Source organism: Perca fluviatilis, chromosome 7 (genome assembly GCF_010015445.1).
Source record: "Perca fluviatilis chromosome 7, GENO_Pfluv_1.0, whole genome shotgun sequence".
NCBI lineage: Eukaryota > Metazoa > Chordata > Actinopteri > Perciformes > Percidae > Perca > Perca fluviatilis.
Window position 1 is genome coordinate 22628617 of NC_053118.1, and position 22995 is coordinate 22651611.

Here is a 22995-nt window from a genome sequence, read left to right on the forward strand (position 1 = left end):
ATAATAATAGGCAGAGTCAAGAAAAAAACAGGACGGATTATTCATGTGCATCCTGAAGTGGCTCTCAAAAGTGAATTGAAATCAGCTATAACTGTTTAATAGCCTAGTAATTAAAACTACTGGACAGGAATAATGCAAAAGGTAAGAGTCATAGAACAGCCTATACACTTTTTTTCAGTGCCTCTCAGTCAGATGTGAATTTTCAATTCACAAAGTTTTTTCAGTTTGCTTTAAAAGGGAAATTACTTATATAGCATTAAACGCTTTAAGGCCATGAAATTGCACCTCCTATAATGAATGAATCAATGAATGAGTAAGTACTCGACAATCTCCTGGTATCATTCAGAAACTCCACAATTAGCGCCAATTAATTCTAGTTAATCAACTAATTGTCATATGTCATTTCAGGGTATTTTGGTATCTTGTGATATAGTTTACTCTCAAAGTAGTACTTCCAACACTGGAAAGTGGGAATGTTTAATAACACCCTTTATAATTATTCCTGGAGCAATTGTATTTATCAGAATATATTACTGTTATTAAATGTGTTGGCAGTACATTTATTTCAGTATTCTTGACCATGACATTGTTGGATAAAAGACCTTATACCACGGTCTGGATGAATACCCAATTCTGATTGGCTACAGGTTGTCCATTAAAACGTGATATTCCTACTAACGAGTTCTAGTGAAACTGATTTGTTTACCGCTCTAAATTAATGCGCTACATTAAATGAAAAAGAAAATGTGAATCTGTTATTTCCAATGTGTTCCTTCAGTGCCTTGAATCTTGCTAGCATAACGTTAGCTTTCTGGGTCGTAGCTGTAGATGCCTGAGCCAAAGGGTTCTATGAGCTGAGTGAGAGATAAGTTGGTATTAATGGACACCTCGTCGGGCATTAACAACAACAATCCTATGAAGAGAAATGTAGGCGCTCTGTCCTCAGCATCATCCTCGCACATTTGCACGATTTGAAATACCTGGATAAACCGCGTGGGCGGAGCTTTCACAGAGCCCAACACCGCCCACTCCGAATACACTGGAAAGCAAAGCATGCACTCCTTATTGTAGCTAACTGGCGGGTAGCATTAGCTAGCTAACCTTATGTTTGCGAGCAGACAGGATGGAAAGCAGCGATGGGTGAGTGTTGAGTGCTGTCTCTTAATTAAGTTCACCGTGTGATGTGTCTTTGTGGACACCAGATGACACCATGCTGTTTGTTTTCCAGACACCTGCACCAGTCAGTCAAGAGATAGACTTTCTCCATGCTAATGCTAGGCTAACGAGCTAGTCTGCTGTTGTAGGCTTCAATTTGATGTCTTTTAGCTGCTCTGCTCGCCCAGATTTTTCTCAATAAAGTACCAGTTAAGTTATGGTGGGTTAAACTAGCAGTTACTCTGTCTGCCGAGATTAAATCGGAAAATATCCAGGTAATTTAACATTATTTTGCCTATAAACTGTCCGTTGTTGTGCTAAGCAGTAGCAGGCGACTCTCCAATTCGGATTCTTGCAGCGTCAAGATTACATTTACACTGACTAATTGTTATTTTAAGTATATAATAGCCATGTGCCACATCAGTAGCAGCTCTACGTTTTTTCGCATTTGTTTTAGGTTGGGAGAACAGTTAGCCTCTATGTGCTTGGGTAAACAAATGGTATCAGCATTATTATTCATGCTGAAATAGTGGAAGCGGTGGTTTTGGGGGGTGTTGTGGGGGCGGGGGTGGGGTGTTTTTAAAAACCCCCAAAAAAAAACAAAAAGTATGTTGTTGTCCCTGCCCCCTGTTGTTGTTTTTATTTTAAATAAAAAAAAAAAAAAAAAAAAAAAAAAAAAAAGTTTTTCTTGGAATTGATGACTGACAAATATCAGCACACATTTCTCATGAGTATTTGCAGACATTACAAGCAGGGTTACAACTAGGGCTGAGCGATATGTTAGGAGTCATCATTATGGTATTAATATAGATGGAAGGGTATGTTAAATCACATATAAAATAATCATACTGCATACTGCTGTCAGTAAACTTGTCTTTCAGTGTTGTGTATCAGATCAAACTCTCTAAATGTGCTAAAAAAAAGCAACAACAACAGAGGTAAATTTTTTTTTTATCAAATAATTGATTAATTAATTAATTGCTTTAGGAGTATTAGGATATATTTACAAAAAGGTGATCAAATAAATGAAAGTCCTACTTCTATTCTGTTGCTTTGGCTGCCAAGTGACATGCTGATAGCAACAACAGCAACAAAACATCCTGAAATGTAAATTGTACGGGTAACAAATTGGCAGTAGTGGTAGACTGATAGAGTAGTAATTTTTAAACAACAATTTGCTGTGCAATTAATCATTTCAGAATTAGACTTAAAAGACTTGTGTAGGTATTTCAAATTATGTTAACTCCTCAGAATGGAAGTGGATAGCTGGGACTCCAATCTCGAGGAAGAGCTGGGCATTTCTTTGGATGAGCTGAAGAAGTGGATTGACGATGCCGTGGATAAGAGCGAGATTGTGCAGAAGAAAAAGGCTCAGCTGACAGAGCTGAAAGAATGGGTAGAAAAGAAAGAAGAAGAGGAGGCGATGACGGACATGCTTCTTACCGATGCCAACAAGTAAGTAGACATCTTAGAATTTTTTTTCCCAAAGTCTGTTTATTTGATTTATTTAGTCATGTGATTTTAGTCTATATACAATATTTTTACAAGGATATATCTCTTCTGTATTTTAGTGTTTATTATTTTTATATATCTTATCAGTTGCTAGCATTTATACTATGTGGGTAATTGTGCTGCATTTTTGTTAATGTACACCTTGGAAAGTCTCTTTATCCGTTTAAAAGTTTTGAGGACTGTTAGGTGAAGGTAAACCTGGCGACACTATCATACACAGGCATGATTTATAAAGTTAACACATGTAGAACCACTGTTCAGAACATGCACATTCTTTAACGGCACTTTGAGTGTACTTTGTAGAAGTTTATACGACAAATGGGGACGTTGTGGATAATTGTGTAAAAGTCAGCTGTTCGAATCAGCTACTATATAAAAGGAAAATGTAGCAGGTAGCATTGACGAAGCAAACGGACAGATCAACAATTCTACAACAAAACATCATGGACGTCAGCTTCAAGCACACCATAACAAGCTGACATAGGTTTTTAACAAGAACATAGAGCCAATCATTTAGTGCACACAACATCCATTGGATGTGGCTCTGCTAGTGCTACAAATGATGACATTGTTTGTACCTCTTTAACTTTTCATAATGGAAACTAAAATATTTCTCTGTTTTTATGAATATTATTTAGCCTAAACTACATCACGTTGTGCATCATGTAAATTTTATTTTGTAAAGCACAGTCAGATTTTTTTTCACATTTTCTGCTAAACTGATGACAAGAATCCATGGTGTAATGTGTGACAGTGGGCTGTGTTCATGAAGGCATTTTATTCCTTTATTGGATAACGCTATTTGGGGGATGACAGTAAATGAGAGAGAGAGAGATGCAACAAAGCGTTTTTCTCTCCTGACACAGATTACAATACTTCAACTCAGTTTTGCCAAAATTTGAAATCTGTAAACCTCAATGTGTGAAACTGCTGGGAGTAATTTTTATGGAAGGTGAAACGAGGCCAGGTATTGCAATAGCACTAAAAGAACAATTTGAATCTGCTGTTACTTAATGAATAAAGTGGAAACACAGAATTCATACATTGATGAAGAAACTGTATTTAATGGATCGGTCACATCATGGCCGATACACAACCTGCTTAGTGTGGATACTGATCCACCGGTGAAGGATCGGTGCACCCCTGATTGTACAGTTTTTGTTTGGTTCTTTAGGGCTTACATTTTCTCTCCACACTCTTCCTCAGATCCTTATTGGAGTGTGAGAAGCTTGTGAAGGACACGTATAAGAAGAACGGTCTCGTTTACCGAGAGAGCAGTTCAGAGGATGAGGGGGGTGGAGGTGGCAAGTTGTTCTCTGAGGTCATCGAGATAGACGATGATGACGACGATGATGTCATTGCTGTTGGCTGTTGTAAGTCATACTACTTTCAGTTACAATTTCATTGCTACTACGACCTAAAAACAACCAGGTTATTAAATATGTTCTTTATAATGTTTCAGTGGTTCCTCCAAAGATGCCTGTCACTCCTGGCAAAGATCCAGTGGTAAGAACAATAGAACGCTTCATTGTATTGATATGTATCTACACTTCATTGCTAAATGTTTGTTGTGGGCTGTCTGATTGAGTGGAGTTTAGAGGTGTTGAAATATTGTTGTAGCCTTTCTGGACTTTCTGGCCCATCTCGCGGTAAGTTGAATCATACGGCCTACCCTACCTTTGTTAAAACCTGTGCTATCTTGAGATATTCTATGCCACAAGAACATACAAGTAAGCAGTGTCTTTAACATCTACTATTCCACTTTGAATCAATCAATTTTGATGTATTTGATTTTTTTTTAAACGATGATGTCCTGTTTATTTATTTTACCAGTTAAAAGAGGTCTCCACAGCGCTACAGAAAGCCTCCCAGCAGGTGCAGAAGTTGGTCCAAATTGTCAACAAGCCTTCACTAGGTGCTCCATTGCTCCGATCTCCATCACAGCCTCCATCCCAGTCAGGTGAGCACACACATACCTCCTTAGGTAATGTTACATGCATCATACCTGTGTGAAAGTATATTTGATGCTAACAGAATGTATGGCTTTTCTTACCCTCCAGCTACTCAGGCTTCAGTGCCAGCAGTGTTTGTATCCCAGGTTCCATCTCAGTCCATGACCCAGCCCAACCCAAACATAACAGAAGATGAGCTCAGAGTTGGGATGACCATTCTGGGAAAGAAACGCACCAAGACATGGCACAGAGGCGCCCTCGTTGCTATTCACCCTGCCGGTGTGTAACCAAAAACAACTTTTAACAAATTAAGGTTTCCTTTATATATTATTGGTTATTTTATGTATTCTGTGCTTGAATTTTCCTGATCTGCCATCTTTATCACAACACATCCTCTGTCTATATTCAGGAAATGGCATATTCAAGTATAAAGTGAAGTTTGATAAAGGAAAGAGTCTGCTGTCTGGAAATCATGTGGCTTTCGAGTATAACCCCACCCTGGAGATTCTGTATGTCGGGGCTCGTGTAGTCGCCAAGTACAAGGACGGCAACCTGGTGTGGCTCTATGCTGGAATAGTAGCAGAGATGCCCAACAACAAAAATCGTATGAGGTGGGCAACAAAGCTAAAGAGTGGGTAAACTAAGGGTGGGGATGCTGTTATTAGCATGACTATGTGTTAATGGTAGAACCCTACCAAAACTGTATTTGTGAGGCCAATATCAAGAGCTACAAAATCAGATATATTGACAATATATTGGCCTTTATTAATTTTTAAAATAAATGCATGACATGAACATTTTTGTTCCCTTAAATTTTGTTAGAAAAGAATTACGCCTGTGATATGTAGTGAGTGGGACTTTTTACACTTAATAATAATAATAAACATGTCAGAGCTCACTGGTGGACAATATATATATATGTGTGTGTATGTATGTATGTATATATGTGTGTGTGTATGTATGTAACAATGAATTGGTCAGGCTGTAGTTAATCTTTGTTGTACGTGTTTCAGGTTCTTGATATTCTTTGATGATGGCTATGCTTCCTATGTGACACTACCTGAGCTCCACCCAGTTTGCCGACCATGTAAGTGTCAATTTCCTTATGTTCTCTTTCTCTCTTGTAATCTGTAAAACCCAGTAAATTATACCTATTACACAGCTGTAAAATGTTGCTGTGTTTTTGGTTGGAAATTTTGAGAGCCAATTTTTGGTAATAATGAATAAAAGAATGAGTTTATGCTTGTTTTATACAGTAAAGCGTACCTGGGAGGACATAGAGGATGCATCGTGTCGAGACTTCATCGAGGAGTACATCACTGCATATCCCAGCAGGCCTATGGTGCTCCTAAAAGTTGGACAGATCATCAAGACAGAGTGGGAGGGAACTTGGTGGAGGAGCAAAGTGGAGGAGGTGGATGGAAGCTTGGTCAAGATCCTCTTTTTGGTATGTCAGTGTAAGAAATTGAGAAAAAACAAATCATTCACCTAGTTGGACAGCTGTTTAAAAAGAACACAAGGGTTCCCGTTTATTGCCAGTTTCGACATCAGTTTAAACAAATGTGCTGAATAATAGTCGATTCATCAATACAGCAGTTGACAGAGAGTAAACTTCCTTTTGTTGGTTTGTGTTGATCAGGATGACAAGAGGAGTGAGTGGATTTATAGAGGCTCTACCAGGTTAGAGCCAATGTTCAACCTGAAGATGACCACCGCCAACACCCAGGAGAAGAAGCTTGCTGGCCAGCAGCGGACACGACCTAACATGGGTAACGTTGTACATTTTGAACCTTAAATCAGTGTCAGAGAGGCCCATTTCCACCACCGTGATTTTGTATTTTAAAAGAAGAACATTTGAAAAATATATATAAAATAAACTTTTTATAGGCTTTCTGTTAATACAGTGTTTTAGCACACTCATTCATGTGTACTTTTAGTCATTGAACTTTCCCTCCGTTTCTCAATGTCTATTTCAATCTCCAGGGGCGTTGAGGAGTAAAGGCCCAGTAGTTCAATACACCAGTGACGGACAAGTTGGTGCCTCTCCGGTCAAAACGCTGCAGGCCTCACCCAGCCAGCTTTCACAGACACCACAATATCAACCGCGTCCTCAGCCCCCACAGCCCCAACAAATCCCACAGCCCCAACAAATCCCACAGCCACAACAAATCTCACAGCCCCAACAAATCCCACAGCCTCAACAGCCTCAACAGCCCCAACAGCCCCAACAAACCCAACAGACGCTTCAGCCTCCTCAACCTCTTCAGCCCCCACAGCCTCTACGTGTTGAGTAAGTGATACTTTCTGAACATATACATGTACTAACACTAATAGCACTAAAACTACTAAAGACATTTTGTTCAAAGGTGTATATCTTGCAAAATAAAGCTGAAGCTGTGGAATTATTTACCTTTTGATGAAACACTCTCTAGCATAGATAGATAGACATTTATTGATCCTTTCGGAAATTCATCTTGCACCATACAGCTCATGAAATAGACAGACAACAGACCGTAGACAACGGACAACAACAAGACCACCAACCCCTCCCTTCCCCCCCGCACAAACACAATACACAATCCCGAATATCTCCACATCATTAAATAAAAAATTAGCAAAGTACAGTGTCATTAACACCAATGGGCTATCAACAGTAAGGTGCATCATCATCAGTGGCATTTTAATATTATACCGTATGCAGTATTATTACCCAGAAAGGATCAAGTTATTTTCCCTAATTTATTTAGTAGTGTAATGCTGGTAGGAGTGAATGATTTGCGAGCCCGGTTGGTTTGTAAGGACGGCACTCTATATCTTCTGCCTGATGGCAGCACCTCATACGCCTGGAATAGGGGATGTAGCCCGTCACCGCAAATAGCTTGTCCTTTCCTCACTACCCTAGATTCGTAGATCATGGTCAAAGAAATTAACTGAAGTCCAGCAATCTTGCCATGTTAACTATCCTGTGTAATTTACTTTTATTTGTCACTGACAAAGACAAGTACCAGGCAGTGGAGCAGAAAGTCAAAATACTCTCAACAAAAGAGCGATAGAAAAGGACCATCATGTCTTTTCTACTCTGAACTGTCTCAGGTTCTGCATAAAATACAGTCGCTGCAGACCCTTTTTATAGATGGCATCAGTGTTGGTGTTCCATGATAGCTTAGCATCTATTATTGTTCCTAAGTATTTATACTCCTCTACCACTTCAGTCCCTTTGAAAGAAAGTGGAAATTAATCTGACTTGATGATAATTCACACTGGTCCCATTGCTGCTGGTAAGAGATGGAACAGGCTTGATATTTTCCACCAGAAAGGGGCAGCACAACACTGCTTTTAAAAAAAAAAAATTGATAGGACGGCTAGGTGAGAAAGGGGGAAGACATGCAGGAAATCGTCACAGGTCGGATTCGAGCTGTAGTCCTCTGCGTCGAGGCATAAGCCTCTCAGTATATGTGCGCATGCTCTCCCTACTGATCCAACCCAGCCACGCAACACTGCTTTTTTGAGACTGCAGATTTGAGATGGTGTCTTTACCACCATCTCAAATCTGCATTAATTTATGTGATTGGCCACTTGGGAGCATCACAACAAGTTGAAAACACAACATTGACCTATTATGACTTTTTAATGAAGGCAAACTTGTTAGCAACAGTTGCCTAGTTACACATTCAATTCAATACACATTTAACAGACACAGAGCAACATTAACATTCATTTGGAGTTGTGTTTTTGGTTCCTGGTGGAAATCAGAAAACCTTAAGCTCTTTCACATTACATGTTAGTTTAATGCTTTATTTATTAGAAAATATTGGTAAATTGATAAACTGACGATTTGAGAGGAAGTGGAGACTTTTTAAAATTGACTGTCTGTTTCTCTCCTCGCTGTCTTCAAGCAATAAACATCAGATGGCAAAGAAGAGTACTTCTCCGTTTGTCCCTGGTGTGGGAGGCACTCATGCCTCCAAGATCATTCAGCAGTCTCTTTCCTCCAGTCCCAGCAACCTCTCTGGGTGAGTCCGCATTCTTGTATGGTTTAATAAGTTGCTACTTGTGACACTGTTGCGCTGTTAAACGTGATCTTTTTCTCTTTGCCTTTTGTTTGTCCATCCATAGTGGAAGAATGTTGAGTGTCCAAAATATTGCTACGCCCACTTTCACACAGCCGTATCAGAGACTGCCCTCTCTGGCTCCCGGCCCCGCTCCTATGACCCACACCACAGCCATTATCCCACATCAGCCCGCGTACCGTGCCCCAACGGACCGCATCTTCTACCTGGCACACACTTGTCAGCCCGCCTGTCTGAATCGCGTCCGACCTGCAAGATCAGACATGCACAGAGGAAAGAACCCCCTCCTCACACCTTTACTGTACGATTTCAGACGCATGACGGGACGACGCAAAGTCAACCGCAAGGTAAATTTGAAGGAAGAGTAAAATAAAGGTTGTGGATATTTGAAGCACTTAGCTAGAGTTACTCCCTATCCTTAAAATATTCAGTTCTACTCATTCGCATCCTTGCAATTAAACTGAATTGTACAACTCTTGTCTCCTCTACCTCTCAGATGTCCTTCCACGTGATTTACAAGGCTCCGTGTGGGCTTTGTCTACGTAACATGGAAGAGATCCAGCACTACCTCTTCCAGACTCGCTGTGACTTTATATTCTTAGAGATGTTCTGTCTAGACCCCTACGTGCTTGTGGACCGGCCCTTCCAGCCACAGAGGCCAGTCTATTACATTCCCGACATCACTAGTGGACGGGAGGATATCCCACTCTCCTGCGTCAACGAGATCGATTCCACCCCGCCTCCTAAAGTAGCTTACAGTAAGAATAACATTGAGGTGTGATAACAAAGGAGAGATTAATTTGGGCCAGGATCAGACTACAAAATATTTATTTTGTCAGATTAAGCCAAAAAAGGGGGAACACCACAGATCAAAGTGTGTTTTCTTGGAGAGTACAACTGTATATGTTAAAAAAGTCACATGAAGCCTTTTGTGGCTCCAGAGAAAACTGCATAACATTTGTTAAAATGCCTTGGTTGGGTCTGTCCATCGGGACAATGTTATAGGAGTGCAATGCAAAATCAGTGGAGTAATTTTTTTGCTGTGACTTGGCCGAGAGACACGGTAGATGTGCTCAACGCTCATTTATGTTCTAACACCCGGCGTTAGGTAGGCTGAAATTTTGTAGTCTTATCCTGACATTAGTTTTTTTTCTAGTAGGTGTATTGATACATGTAGTTCGTCCATATGAGTACATCTAAACATTCTGCAAATAAATTTGTCACAGCAGGACTTAAAGAAAGATTTTTTTATTGTTGAATAAAAAAAAAAACATGGTGATTTTTTTTTTTTTTCCTCATTCATTTCTTTTTGATCCCCTTGTTGCTCCTCTATTGATTTTTACGTTTTTTTTATATAGTTTTTGTTATTCGTTTAACTTGCTTTTAGTTTCCGGAGAGCTTTTTTTGTAAACATTTAGCTTCCTGCTTCAACTGCAGATCTTATGTGCAGAAAGACATCAAAATCAATCAAAAATGATTACCTATCTATATAGCTGACTTTTGCTGCCCCTACCTCCTTTGAAAAATCCCTCTGGTCTGATTTATTGCTTCCTCTCTTTTCTTCAAGGTAAAGAGCGTATTCCTGAAGATGGAGTATACATCAACACCAGTCCAGACTTCCTGGTTGGGTGTGATTGCACCGACGGCTGTCGAGACAAGTTAGTGAAGTTGTTTACCCGTGACCCATCATTTTTCATATTTCTCCGACTGTTTATATCCTGAACACATTTCTTTGTGTCTTTTGTTACAGGTCGAAATGCTCTTGCCACCAGCTGACCCTTCAGGCTACAGGTTGTACACCGGGGGCACAGATCAACCCAAATGCTGGATATTTCCACAAACGATTAGAGGAGTGTCTCCCCACAGGGTCAGACATTGCATATCCTCACTCTACAGAGAGACTAATTTACTCTTAATCCTCATATTCTCACAAGCAGATATTTACTTTAGAATATAACGGCTAATTTGGTTGTCTAATCTCTCTCTCTCTCTCTCTCTCAGGATCTACGAGTGTAATAAGCGGTGCAAATGCTGTGCTCAGATGTGCACCAACCGTTTGGTGCAGCACGGCCTGCAGGTGCGTCTCCAGCTCTTCAAGACCCAAAACAAAGGCTGGGGCATCCGCTGTCTGGATGACGTGGCCAAGGGCTCTTTTGTCTGCATCTATGCTGGTGAGAAAAAGGAAACAGACTTATGGGAATGTTTTTTAACGACATGGGTGATGGAAAGCATGCACACATGCAGACATCCTCATGACTTAATTTTTTACCATGCAACAATAGATGATTTGATTGCAAAGTGACCCCCCTTTCTCTTCTAATTTACCAGGTAAAATCTTGACCGATGACTTTGCCGACAAAGAAGGTCTAGAGATGGGTGATGAATATTTCGCCAACCTTGACCATATAGAGAGTGTGGAGAACTTCAAAGAGGGCTATGAGAGCGAGGCTCATTGTTCGGACAGCGAGGGGAGCGGCGTGGACATGACGAGGTTAAAAATCCAACCATCCGCTTTAGTATCATCTAACCCTGTGGGGAGACCGCCCAAAAAGGGTGAGTCCAAGTCAAAAGGTGAGATATCAAAGTGTTCTATTGGTCCAATGGACCTGGGGAGATTCTCTGTGGTGTGTACGTTTGACCCAAGCTGACATTTTATCTTCCTCCTTCTCCACATTATTATTATTATTATTATTATTATTATTATTATTTATTTTTTTAAATCTGTCGCAGCCCAAAGCCCAAGCTCATCAGGAGACAGCAATGACGATGAGGACAAGGATTCAAAAAGTGAAGATGAAAGTGACAGTTCAGACGACACGTTTGTGAAGGAAAACTACTTCTCTTCTAGCTCTGTGTGGAGGAGCTACACCACACGTGGTCAGGCCAAGGGCAACAAGGAAGGTGAGCTGGTGGCATCGTTAGGAGGTGTGGGAAGAGGTCAATGTTCAGAGTTTTTATTTAAAGGAACAGTTCGGCATTTTTGGGAAATATATTAATTTGAGGCGGGTTTGATTAAATTATCGATAAAGGTAAAGAAATAGCCTGGCACATTTATTTAAAACCACAACTTTTTTGTACAAATAAAATAAATGAGATATAACGTGTTAATTAGTAGAGTTGTGAATCTTCACTGATCTCCCGATTCGATTATGATTATCATGTCTTTGATTCGATATATCGATGTCAAATACATTTTTCTATTAAAGCCATGCAGGATATTTAATTCATAGCTTTTCAAGCTTAAAAAACAAAACCTTTTGCAGTTCTCTAATACTAAATAAATTGGATACATAAAATTACAGCACTGAGCACATGGCACTTCCTGAATGTGCAAAACATAACCGAATATGTAAACAGAAATGTTGTTAGGTCTACATTAAATTGTAAACCGAAATAATAGATTATGAGCCTGCCGATTATCGATGCAGCATCGTCCATGTCCACGATTCGATGCATCGATTATTTGATTCATTTCAACACCTCTATTAATTAGTGAGCTTTAGAGGAGCTGATAGGCAGATTTTGTTACATTTGTTCAAAACCAGGCTAGCTGTTTCCCCCTCTTTCCAGTCTTTATGCTAAGGTAAACTAACAGGCCTCTGGCTCCAGCCCCATTTACTTTACAGACATTGCAGTATTGATCTTCTCTTCTAATGAAGAGCGAGAAACCGAATAAGTGCATTTCCAAACATTTTGAATAATTGCTTTGAATATCATTTGAAATTAAATATGCCGGTATGTAGATTAAATGGCTAATTAGTTATTTCAAAAATATTATAGATTGATGATGAAAATAATTTCTACTTGCTTTACTAATCCAAAACCGTTTCACTCACATTGCATTTATGTTATGCTTTCAGATTTTTTGAGATTACTGTTTTGTGTTTTCACACACCTCTCTCCTTCCTGGTCCAGGGAGTCAAGACAGTAAAGATGGATTGAGTGCATCAGCCAAAGGAACTGATGATGAGAAGCCGCTGTCCATGCCAGAGGAGATGGGGAAAAACAAAGTGGCTTCCTGGCTCACCAGCCAGAGTCTGAAGAAGGTGAGTACAGAGGAGATAAAGTAAGAATGTTTCAAGGAAGTGGGCTCTGTGTGCACAGAGAAATTTAAACGTAACCCTGCTGCTTGTCCTCATCAGACCTCTGTTATCTTTTTGTAAGAGGATAGATAGTAAAAGATGGCTCTCATTTTGTATTATGATTGTCTTGCACAATTATCAATAACCCTTTTCTGTTTTCCATCACAGGAATCTGGAGACAGCAAGAGGTGTGTTGGACTTACCAAAATATGCTTAGATATTTAGGTTTTCCAGATTTTAAACACATTTTATGTAACAATAATTCGGCAACTCTGCAATCGATAACGTCACGTAACATGTAAGATTGCTGTTAAGATTAATTTTTCTGTTTCTTGCAGCCAAGTGAAGTCAGAAACGGGGAAGAAGCAGGATGTGATGACTGTTTCTGACAGCGATGACGTTCAGACCATCAGCTCTGGATCTGACGACAACAAGGAGAGAGAGAAAGTCCCCACGGGTGAGGAGAAGAGAAGGCACAAAACAAGTGAATTTACACCACACTTATAATGCCCGCATGGTTTTGACTGTTGTCACTTTTTGTATTGTCTTGGTCCTGCTGCTGCTGCTGTTCTGGCTCAGGCGTGACTAAGAAGCAGGTAGCAGTGAAATCTACACGCGGCATCGCCCTGAAGAGCGGCCACGGGATGATGGTGAAAACAGGTGCACCTGGAGGCGGGGGAGGGCCGGGGGGGCAGGGAGGAAAAACAGGACAGCAGAGGCAGTCTGGGGGAGGCGGGGACAACACTCTCAAAAGCACCCGTCTGTTCTTTGATGGCGAGGAGTCCTGCTACATCATTGATGCCAAGTTGGAAGGAAACCTTGGGCGTTACCTAAATGTAAGTGTGTGTGGATTACAGGATCTCAGTGTATGACCGTTTGATGTCACTTTAATTATGTCCCTATGTATTTATCTTTTATTTTATCATCTCTGTGTCTTCTTTGTATTACAGCACAGCTGTAGTCCTAACCTTTTTGTCCAGAATGTGTTTGTGGACACACATGACTTGAGGTTTCCCTGGGTGGCATTTTTTGCCAGCAAGTGAGTTTTGAAACCAATTTTAATTTAATTAGATTGCGTTATGAGTTTTTGTCAACCTCAGGAGCCGTAGGAGAATGATGCTAGGTTTAATGGGGTGTTTAGACCGGAAAGAAACCTCCAAAGAGTAAGCTTTTAACCAGGAAGTGATCACATCAACCTGTTTTATACAGTAGCAGCTCTAGCTATAAGTCCAGGAGAAGGCAATCATTAATGTAGGAATCAATGCACTGTATTGTCTTGATGTTGACATATGGATGAGCTTTTGTCCTTCACTCACTTGCCTGCTTGTGTCCTGGTGTAGGCGGATCCGGGCCGGCACAGAGCTGACCTGGGACTACAACTATGAGGTGGGCAGTGTGGAGGGGAAGGTGCTGCTCTGCTGCTGCGGATCCACTGAGTGCAGAGGAAGACTGCTGTGATCTGCAGCCATCATGGACTTCACTGCCTCTGCTGTGTTTCTAGGAAACTTAGAGAAGCCGTTTCAACACTGTAACTTTTTTTTTATTGTGTATTTTTAAGTTGACTTATGTATTTTATTACTGTTGTTTTGTTGCCCTTTTTTTTTTAAATATGAACATTTTTCCTGATTTGTCTCATTTTATCCATGACAATTTACTTTACATCTTAATAAAATGCAACTTTCTTCAATGAATCAAAGCTCCCACAGCTGCTCTTTTGTGAAACAACATACAGTAGGCCATGGCCAAGAGAAATGGTAGAATTTCAAGGTGAACCAGTTTCATTATTATGGAAAAGATTGTGATGAAATGATGTAGGTATGTTCACAAATACATAATTATAATATTTTCATCACAGTATATAATATTTATTGCTGCACAAGCATTATCTGGAAAAAATACATTATGTAATTATGTTATTACTGTTTTTCTATTCTCTTAAATAGAATGTATTACCGGAATATTACATTTCTGAATATAGCCTATCTAATAGCAAAAAGACCAGGCTTTATTTTCAGTAGCTCACAGTAGCTGACCAATCGCCTTCTGAAACTAAAATAAACATTCATCTGCTTTCACACGTTGGACCAAACCCGCTCGGATCTAGAATAATATCTGCAATTCATCAGCTATTTAATCAATTTTCCGAAAGATTTTCTAAAATGTTTTACTACCCTACAGTTTTGAAGCGGCATACAGGATGTTTTTCTACAATCTGGTGAGTAAAATCTTCCATTTACTGTTTTAAACCGATTTAGTTTAACTGGTGAAGTTATAAAATGGCTACTCGTACTACGTTTTTGAGGGATTATTAGCCTGTTATTAATGGTTAATCGCTCAAACTAGGTTTATAATTGATTTAAGTTTTTTTTAAGAGACTCTACTTCAACGCTGCTGGTTTATTAATTAAAAGTATAGTACATTTTTGAAATAATACAACCATTAAAAATCCACCTTAACGCCTCGCCATCGTCCCTCAAACTTCAGAGTGTGTGGCCCAATCTTCCTTTTAATCTCTTTAAGTAAAGACCCTACTTATCAATGAAGTGGCAAAAACACTTTAATAATTAATGTAAAGATTGACTGAGATGCATACATGTTTCCCTTGGTCTGTTAAAGGCGTTTTAAGGTAGGATACACTTTACTTTAGACATTTTGTTTCTAAGTGAAGAATTGTCCAGCGCGTACAACCGACGAACTATTTTTTTCTTAGTGAGTTTTTAATATATTTTAACGTTTTCCCCTATTTAAAACCTAGATTTCAGATTCTCCATCATATAAACTACGCACACTTTTGGAGCATACACATTAGGACATGCTCAGTATGAAAAGAAAAAAAAGAAGCCCAGAGTGCAGGTGCATCAGAGATAACTATCTGGCAACATTGACACTGCAGCCAAAACAATAAATCTAAGAAGCCTTTGAAGGCTTTTTTTTTCTTCTTTTTTTTAACAGAAGACAACAGCTTTGAAGATGAGGTAAAGGTCAAAGGTTACATTTTGACAAAGAAAGAAAAAAATGCATGTAGGCTTGTAGTTTCAAATATGACCCTTTATTTCATGTGTTTCTTAATTTGTCCAACTCCCATTTTCTTGAGTGACATGAGTATTGTTAGGGCAGACTGACCGAGGTTTAAAATTTTAGGGTTAGGGTTAATAAATAATAATTCAGGATTTAAGGGATAAAAGACAACACTTTGCACAGTATTACACTGTATACATAATGGAAAAAATATGCTCATCAAAGAAATGTTTAAAAAAAAATATTACTGACGTATTTTTGCCTGCAAGACGTGTTTTTCCACAATCCTGTTCAGTTTAGGCTTAAAACACAAATGAATAGTTGCTATAGTCCTACAATGGTAAACTGAGCTCTCAGTTTGTTAATGTGAAGCAGGAATATAGCATAAAAAAAACAATTTTAGACAGCACAGATGCATTAGAAAGAAGGCTCTCAGAGAGGGTGGAGTTTAAGATAGGTAGGGGTCTTAAATGAGCTCCTTCAGTGCTCCTTTATTGATCACATTCTGTATTTAATAATGCGCTTATGTGATCATTTTAGTGTGCTGCTGGGAGTAAAATCGTCTGTGTGTGCGTGCGTGCGCATGCTTTTTGTCGAGGGTTTAGTTACACCAGAGACCTCCTAACCTAAATACCAATTTTTAATGGTTGCTAGTGCAGATTACTTAAAGCTCTGATGAAACAAGATCATATCAATGCTCTGTGTCCATTTCAGGCTGGTTGCTACAAAAGGCATCAGAGTTACTCGCCGGGATTTCCTAAAAGTCAACGTCCAAAGCACCTGGTAAGAAATGATTTTAGTCATTGTCACATATTTGCAATTGTCTGAACTGTGAATCTGTCCAGTTACAATAAAGCTAATGCCCGTACAGTGATGACATCATGAGCTACGTGCTGGAGCAGGTACCACCCCCTCAGCCTGGTCTGCCACGACCTCGCTTCTCCCTCTACCTCTCCTCCCAGCTCCAGTATGGCGTCATCCTCGTCTATCACCGCCAGTGTGCTATTCTCCTTGGTAAGAAGTTGTCAACAGACTGGAGGAAAGAGACAACGTGCACTGGTTCTTGACTTTGATCTTGTGTCCTTCCAGCTGAACTTCAGTCCATCGTGGGCTATCTGTTAAAACAGAGGGCATCCCAGAAAATTGATATGGATGAGCACGGCAGGTGAGAACAGGTGCTCAACATTTCACACATTTGTCTGCTCTTACAAACACAAAGTCAATCCTGTTTCTTGCTGCTGGGCCTCGTGTTGGCTTTCAGACAAGCCCTGGACTACCCTGATGCCCTGTCTCTCCTGGAGGAGACAGAAGGAGCTCTTGACCCTTTATTCGGAGTGATGTACATGGGAAAGGCCATGCCCAGTCCTAATACACTGATACAGGTACCCAAATAAGGAAGGAGATTTGACACTTGGCAGACAATTGGAAATCATGTACATATGAGTACTGATAAAATGAGTGTACTCTCTGTACTCTTCTGTCTCTCTCAGATGGGTCAGGAGTATCCGAGAGAAAGCTCTCCTGAGCATCCTGAAATGACCAGTCCAGCTTCTGCTGCTGCACCAGACAGTGGTAGGATGACTTGATGTGCTGTAACGGCATGAATATAGTGATCTCTTCAGGGCTGTGGGTCATTGCAGCAGCAGAAAATAGAATGTACTGTAGGAAATAACTCTTGAAATGATAAATGAATTACCAGATAAATTGATAAATGTAATAAAATGCAGAAACAAAAAAAAGAAAAATATTATTTAATAAGGGCTAACTTGGGCTATATTGAACTGATAATACAATATTAGACTAACAGAAAGACTAAGTAAAGCACATTGTAGATCAAGCTGATCATTTAACGGACATCAATTTTAGATACACTTCCAAATATAATTGTGCACTGAGGGAGGACTGGATTTCACTTACTTTGGAAACACATTAAGAAAATATCCTTTAATGTCTAGTATAAACAAAAGGAATGATTACAGCAAGCATGCTTTAAATGCTAAGTAAAGAGAAAACACAAGGCCTGTCCTGATTATTTTATTATAAGCATTAATGTGCAGCTTAACAGAGAGACGTACAGAAATGTACAGTTTGTTGGATTGTGTGCAGTGATATGCACAGAAATACCAACAGGTGACAGGAATAGACAGAACTCCGGCAGAAATCCAGAGCAGCACAGAGCAGAGAGATACTCTAGGTCAGGTCAAGTCAGGGCAGAGCAGACTGATTTCAACAACATCATCCTAATTGTCCAAGGCCTAGCTGCTAGCGTGGCACTCCCTCATGCTCTGCAACTGACTAGCTAGCAGTACTTACTGCGCATGTGCGACTCCCAACAAAGATGGAACAGAAGTGAGATGCCTCATTCTGTAGCTAAAACAGAGAGCTCAACACATAGGGTGAAAAGAGGAGCTATGGTGTTTTCTGAAAATTAAACCACATAAACCTACTCTGGTACAACCTCTAAATACAATTATGAACCTGAAAATGAGCATAATATGAGCACTTAAAAAGAAAATTAATGTCACCCATATTTTCCCCAGGCATAACTGCAACTCCAGAAGCCATTACTCTGAGAGAGACAGAGCCTCTCACTATCCCTATTGCAGAGGTACAGCTGTCAAAAGAAGCTCATGCAAAGAAATACGTACACATTTTTGTATCCTGCTGGTCTTCACTTGCATCCATCTTTCCCTCCTCTCTTCCTTCTTCTCTCTGCTAGTTTGAGGGTGAGGAGCTTATCGATCAGCATCCAGAGACAATTGACTTCCTCTTGGCCCAAACGGATACCTTTCCAGAAGGTGCGTGTTACAACTAGGAGCTCCTTTCTCTCGTGAGACAAGGGTGACATGAGATAGTTATATTTTTTCTTCCCTAAACCTTCTCTAACAGGAGATTTGGAGATGCCAAGAGAAGATGTGACACCAGGAGAGCAAGAGGCGGAGATGGAAAGGGGCGGAAGTGAGGAAGACCTGGAGAAACAGAGAACAAAAGAGCTCACAGGATCCTCTATCGAGTAAATTATCCAGATTTGCATGGAAACATCAGCACAGACACACACAGATCCACACAAGCGCACAATGACCGTGTTTCTACCTGTCTGCCAGATTACAGCCCACCACTCTGTCCAGTGAGCACGCCACGTTGTTGCCTCAGGAAGAGCCAGACCTGGCCGTGGAGAAGCCTGGACCCCCCTCAGACCAGGTCACCCCCGTCTCTGTGCCCGTCCTCCCCTCCCCACCATCTGCAGTGGAGGAACGTCAAAGACGAACTCTACAGTCAGAGGTGACAGCTTTTTATTTTATTTTTATTTTTTTAAACTTATGTGCAAGCACCACAATGTCTTTTAAATCAAACTCACATTTATAAAGTGCTGGGAGTTTTACTTTCTAATAACTTGTTCAGTCTACAGTTATAAAGTTATATTATACAGAAGGCTTGTATCGTGTGGATGCTCTGACCTCATGTCATTACTTAGAATTCCTCATGGGGGCGGCAGAAACTACACACTATAGCTTTAAATAGATTGAGGTCCAGTGGTTAAAATGTCAATTGGAGGGCTTTTCCTGATGAATGAACAAATGTCATGCTGAAGGGATGAAAAAAGGGATTTTCCCCAACCTGGCAACCTAAAAGTTGTTCTTATTATAAAGAGAAACTCAGACTACATTTGACAGCTGAAGGAAAGTTCTGGTAAATTTACTTCCCACTGCTCTCCCATTCCCAGGATGTGCTGCCTCCAGAGAGGAGGAGGAGGAGGAGGAGGACGAGGCAGCTGATCTTCTTTGACCCGGAGACGCAGATCCCCCAGGAGGAGCTGCAGCAGCAGATAGACAACCCTCTGTTTGAGACCAGACGTCCACTGTTCGCACCGCCTCCTTCTCACAGGATGCGCCCCGCTGCTGAGCTCCTCGAGAATCCCTGCCTGCCCTGTCAGTAACACGTCTGGAAAAAATACAGAGCTCATTTCACACTTCTGACAGCCATGTTTCTAGGGTTGCAAAGGGGCGGAAATTTTCTGGTAAATTTCCAGAAACTTTCCATGGAAAGTTTAGCTGGGGAATTTTGGAAACATTCCAATTTGGAAACTTTCACGGGAATTATTGGAAATTATGGGAATTTGGATGGGATATATTCCTTGGACTCAAATGCAGTACTGTCTTCAATCTGTCTTCAATCAGCTTCAATCTGCTGTATAATGTTGTATTCTAGAAATGATCTGTGCAGTGGGTGTGGCCTCAATAGTAGCCCGCCTGTAGTAGGCTAGCTTATGCTGATTACTGCGTGCGTGTATGTCATTGACGAATATAGCGAGGACAGTCAACTAAAATTGCATTAAATCAGGTTCTTTTAACCAAGATTATGCTGCAAGATTGGGTTTTTTCAACAACATTTAAGTTCCCTGTTATGGACTAACCGTATTATAACAAGCAATATTAAAAATATTCAGTTTATTCCCATTAATTCCCGTTAATTCCCATGGAAAGTTTCCAACTTTGAAAATTCCCGGAATTTTGCAATCCTACATGTTTCCCATAAACACTGGCCAGCAGCTTTTTTCATGTGTTGCACTGTAAAACATTTTTATTTACACCATAAAACAATCCAGCAGATTTCCTGTGAAATACAACCCAGTAGCACCAATTGTAAAATGTGAATGATCATAGGCTGTTAATGATGGGGTCTCTAAAGGGCTCTAATGATTTATCGATATAAAGTTTTATATTACATTTATCGCCTTTAGTTTTTTTCCTCAGACTTCTCACACTCATCTGCACCTACTGCTATTTGGAAAGATGTGACTTAACTAACCTTTTGAAACAATAAACCTCAAAGCAATTTCTCCCCTGCAGTCTTGCCTGAAGAGGTGTTGTTTCTATGGAGACGGGCTGCGACCATTAGGCCTCTCTCAGGCTTGGACCAGCAGGTTGGGCAGAGAGGGCCCGAGTCCACCGACTCTGAAAAGGAAAGAGAGCGCGAGATGGCTGAGGCCGCCGAAAGAGAAGAGGGGAAACTTGAGCTCCTGACGGAGGTGTGGAAGGATGTTTGTTTGTTTGTTTGTTGGTATCGATATCTGAAGCCTTTTCGTGCGGGGAGAAGATGGGAAATGATGAAAAATGTATTGTGTTTGTCTGTGTGTGAATGTAGGTCCCCAGAGATGTGGCAGAATCAGAGAAGTTGGATATTTCAGGTAACCCTTGTGTAAAAAGAAGACTATGGATTGTGGATGTGGATTCAAACCAGTTGACCAGGGACAGCCAGTTTGTGTTTAACTAGGGGTAAAATGGTTCTCCTCAATGGGTTTCTACTGCAGTGGCATTCAGCACAAGCTGAATTGGTTTGTGTCCTCCCTGGGGTGAGGCTGTGGTCAGAGGCCAGGGTTAGGCATGTATCACTTATGGTTAAGGGTTAGGGGAAGCCTCCAGAGAATGAGTGTGTGTCTGTGTGTGTGTGTGTGTGTGTGTGTGTGTGTGTCCAGAACATGGTTCACTGCCGTTGGAGGGCTCCGACCAAAGGGAGGCGTCTCGAGAGATCATCTCCCCTATGTTCACACCCGAGAAAGAATGGTAGGTGATCAAAGAAGGATATGTGAAGTGTGTGAGTGCAGTCATGCTAACGTGCACATGCGTGTGTGTTGGCAGGTCCGCTGTCTCCAGGTCTGTTTCTACACTGCAGGACATCCCAGAGGCGGTGGACGAGTTGCTGGGGAGAGCTGCAGCAGAGTTTCCTCCTGGGTAATGACCATGGACGCAACGCCATCACTAACCAGTAGAAACTCAGAGCCGAGATTTTTTGTTTTTCCATTTGGTTAACTTTGGAGATAAGAATATGATTATGTGCTTGTGTTTTCATGTGTTTAGGCTGCTGCTGGATTTTCCCGAGCATGGAGAAGAACCTTTGCTGTTTCAGTCTCTTCTGCCACCAGAGGTCGACCGCAGAACTGTCAGCAACATTTTTCAGAGGCTCCTGGGTAAGGCATCAGTTTCAGTTATCCAGTCATCCCTTTACCTGTGTTGAAGTCATATTAATGTTACGGCATACACAAAAAGCTCTTTAATAAATGTGTGGTCGGTGAGTTATGAGATCTGACCTTCGGTTTAGAAGAAAGTCTGAGTCAGGTCTTTGAAAATACCAAATGGTGTCACTAGTGGAAGCTTTAATAATGAGCTGGTAGGAGCAGAGGGACTAATAACACACAGCGGGGTTCACGTACAAGAGTTCATAGGAAAATAATTGGATTTAAAATAGAGATATTTCAACCAGATTTAGCTCCAGTCAAAGTTTTAGTAATTATTTTTTCATGAGCTATTATCCAGATTTTCCCTGCCTTGGTCTTTTTGTGTAAAATTGTGGGTTTATTTACAGCGAGGGGATGTTTTAAACGCAGTGTTTGTGACTTGTCTGCAGAGACTTTATCGGCCAGGAAACTACGTGCGGAGCAGGACGAGCCTTATGGTGACATATTAATATTACCTGGAGCCAACTACGAAGAGGGGAATCTGAATTTGTGATGTGTACACGGTCACTCGAGTCCCCACGAGCCTCCTAAACAAACATCATTGTTCAGTCTGGTAGAAGATTATTTGTCTGTTCCTGACATTTCCTGTGTTCACTTCATCCGAGAGAAAAAACATCTGGATTTAAAACAATGTCATACAAGACAAATATGCATAGAAGTCAAATGTTTAGTTACTAATCACTTCATAAGATTTGTCATTGGTGTGACCTGTTGACATGCTTGAAATTATTGAAGTTTTTAAAACCTGCTGGTTTGTATAATTTCCAAAAGCAAATCATTTGTCCCTTTTGCTACTGTGACCAACAAGTTTTATTAATTCTATGAGATTTCAGATGAGTATTTTAACTATTTTTATGGTTGTATTTTTTTAAAGACATTACCTCATGTTAAGCTGCACAGAAGTTCTGGTTAATGTAAGTTATGTGTCCCTTTGAACATGAACTACAAAATAAAAACTTTCGAAGAGCTCTGTCAGTTATTTCTGTAAAGAAAGCATGCACTGTATATTGAAAGGTATGTGTAGCACGCAGAGCAGGACAGGTGTGGCAAAACATGTTACAGGGGTTAAGGAGGTGCAAGGAGGAGAGTAAGAAAGTTGAGTGAAACTGGATCTCTCCTCCCCCTGACCACATCTTGATTCTCCTCTTAAGACTTTCTCAGGGGGTTGTGACCAAAGTTTATTATTAGCA

The 22995-nt window shown here is 40.5% G+C and overlaps 2 protein-coding genes across 5 annotated transcripts; both read left to right on the plus strand.

The window, feature by feature from the left end:
* The first annotated feature begins 1000 nt into the window (after positions 1–1000).
* On the plus strand, positions 1001–14462 carry setdb1b (SET domain bifurcated histone lysine methyltransferase 1b). Of its 3 annotated transcripts, none has more exons than XM_039807302.1 (25): positions 1001–1140; positions 2407–2610; positions 3874–4040; positions 4130–4173; positions 4501–4627; positions 4728–4898; positions 5029–5230; positions 5633–5706; positions 5876–6066; positions 6259–6388; positions 6603–6909; positions 8516–8632; positions 8736–9036; positions 9186–9447; positions 10257–10347; positions 10440–10556; positions 10691–10860; positions 11018–11260; positions 11420–11590; positions 12605–12735; positions 12940–12959; positions 13110–13228; positions 13351–13607; positions 13722–13810; positions 14112–14462. In XM_039807302.1, the coding sequence occupies exons 1-25, from the start codon at positions 1124–1126 to the stop codon at positions 14227–14229; spliced, it is 3840 nt and encodes a 1279-aa protein (XP_039663236.1). In that variant the 5' UTR covers positions 1001–1123; the 3' UTR covers positions 14230–14462. The 3 variants fall into 3 exon arrangements, with proteins under 3 accessions (XP_039663236.1, XP_039663238.1, XP_039663237.1); XM_039807304.1 differs by having other exon boundaries at positions 11018–11242; XM_039807303.1 differs by lacking the exon at positions 1001–1140 and adding an exon at positions 1183–1430.
* A 267-nt stretch (positions 14463–14729) lies between these two features.
* Positions 14730–22771, plus strand: LOC120561656 (meiotic recombination protein REC8 homolog). 2 transcript variants are annotated; one of them, XM_039804823.1, is made up of 17 exons: positions 14730–14986; positions 16504–16572; positions 16661–16803; positions 16879–16954; positions 17051–17171; positions 17280–17361; positions 18330–18397; positions 18509–18587; positions 18679–18802; positions 18894–19071; positions 19514–19718; positions 20640–20818; positions 20935–20977; positions 21266–21353; positions 21429–21521; positions 21648–21757; positions 22195–22771. In XM_039804823.1, exons 1-17 carry the CDS (start codon positions 14931–14933, stop codon positions 22296–22298), a joined length of 1818 nt encoding a protein of 605 aa, XP_039660757.1. In that variant the 5' UTR covers positions 14730–14930; the 3' UTR covers positions 22299–22771. The 2 variants fall into 2 exon arrangements, with proteins under 2 accessions (XP_039660757.1, XP_039660758.1); XM_039804824.1 differs by lacking the exon at positions 21266–21353.
* Positions 22772–22995: the final 224 nt, after the last annotated feature.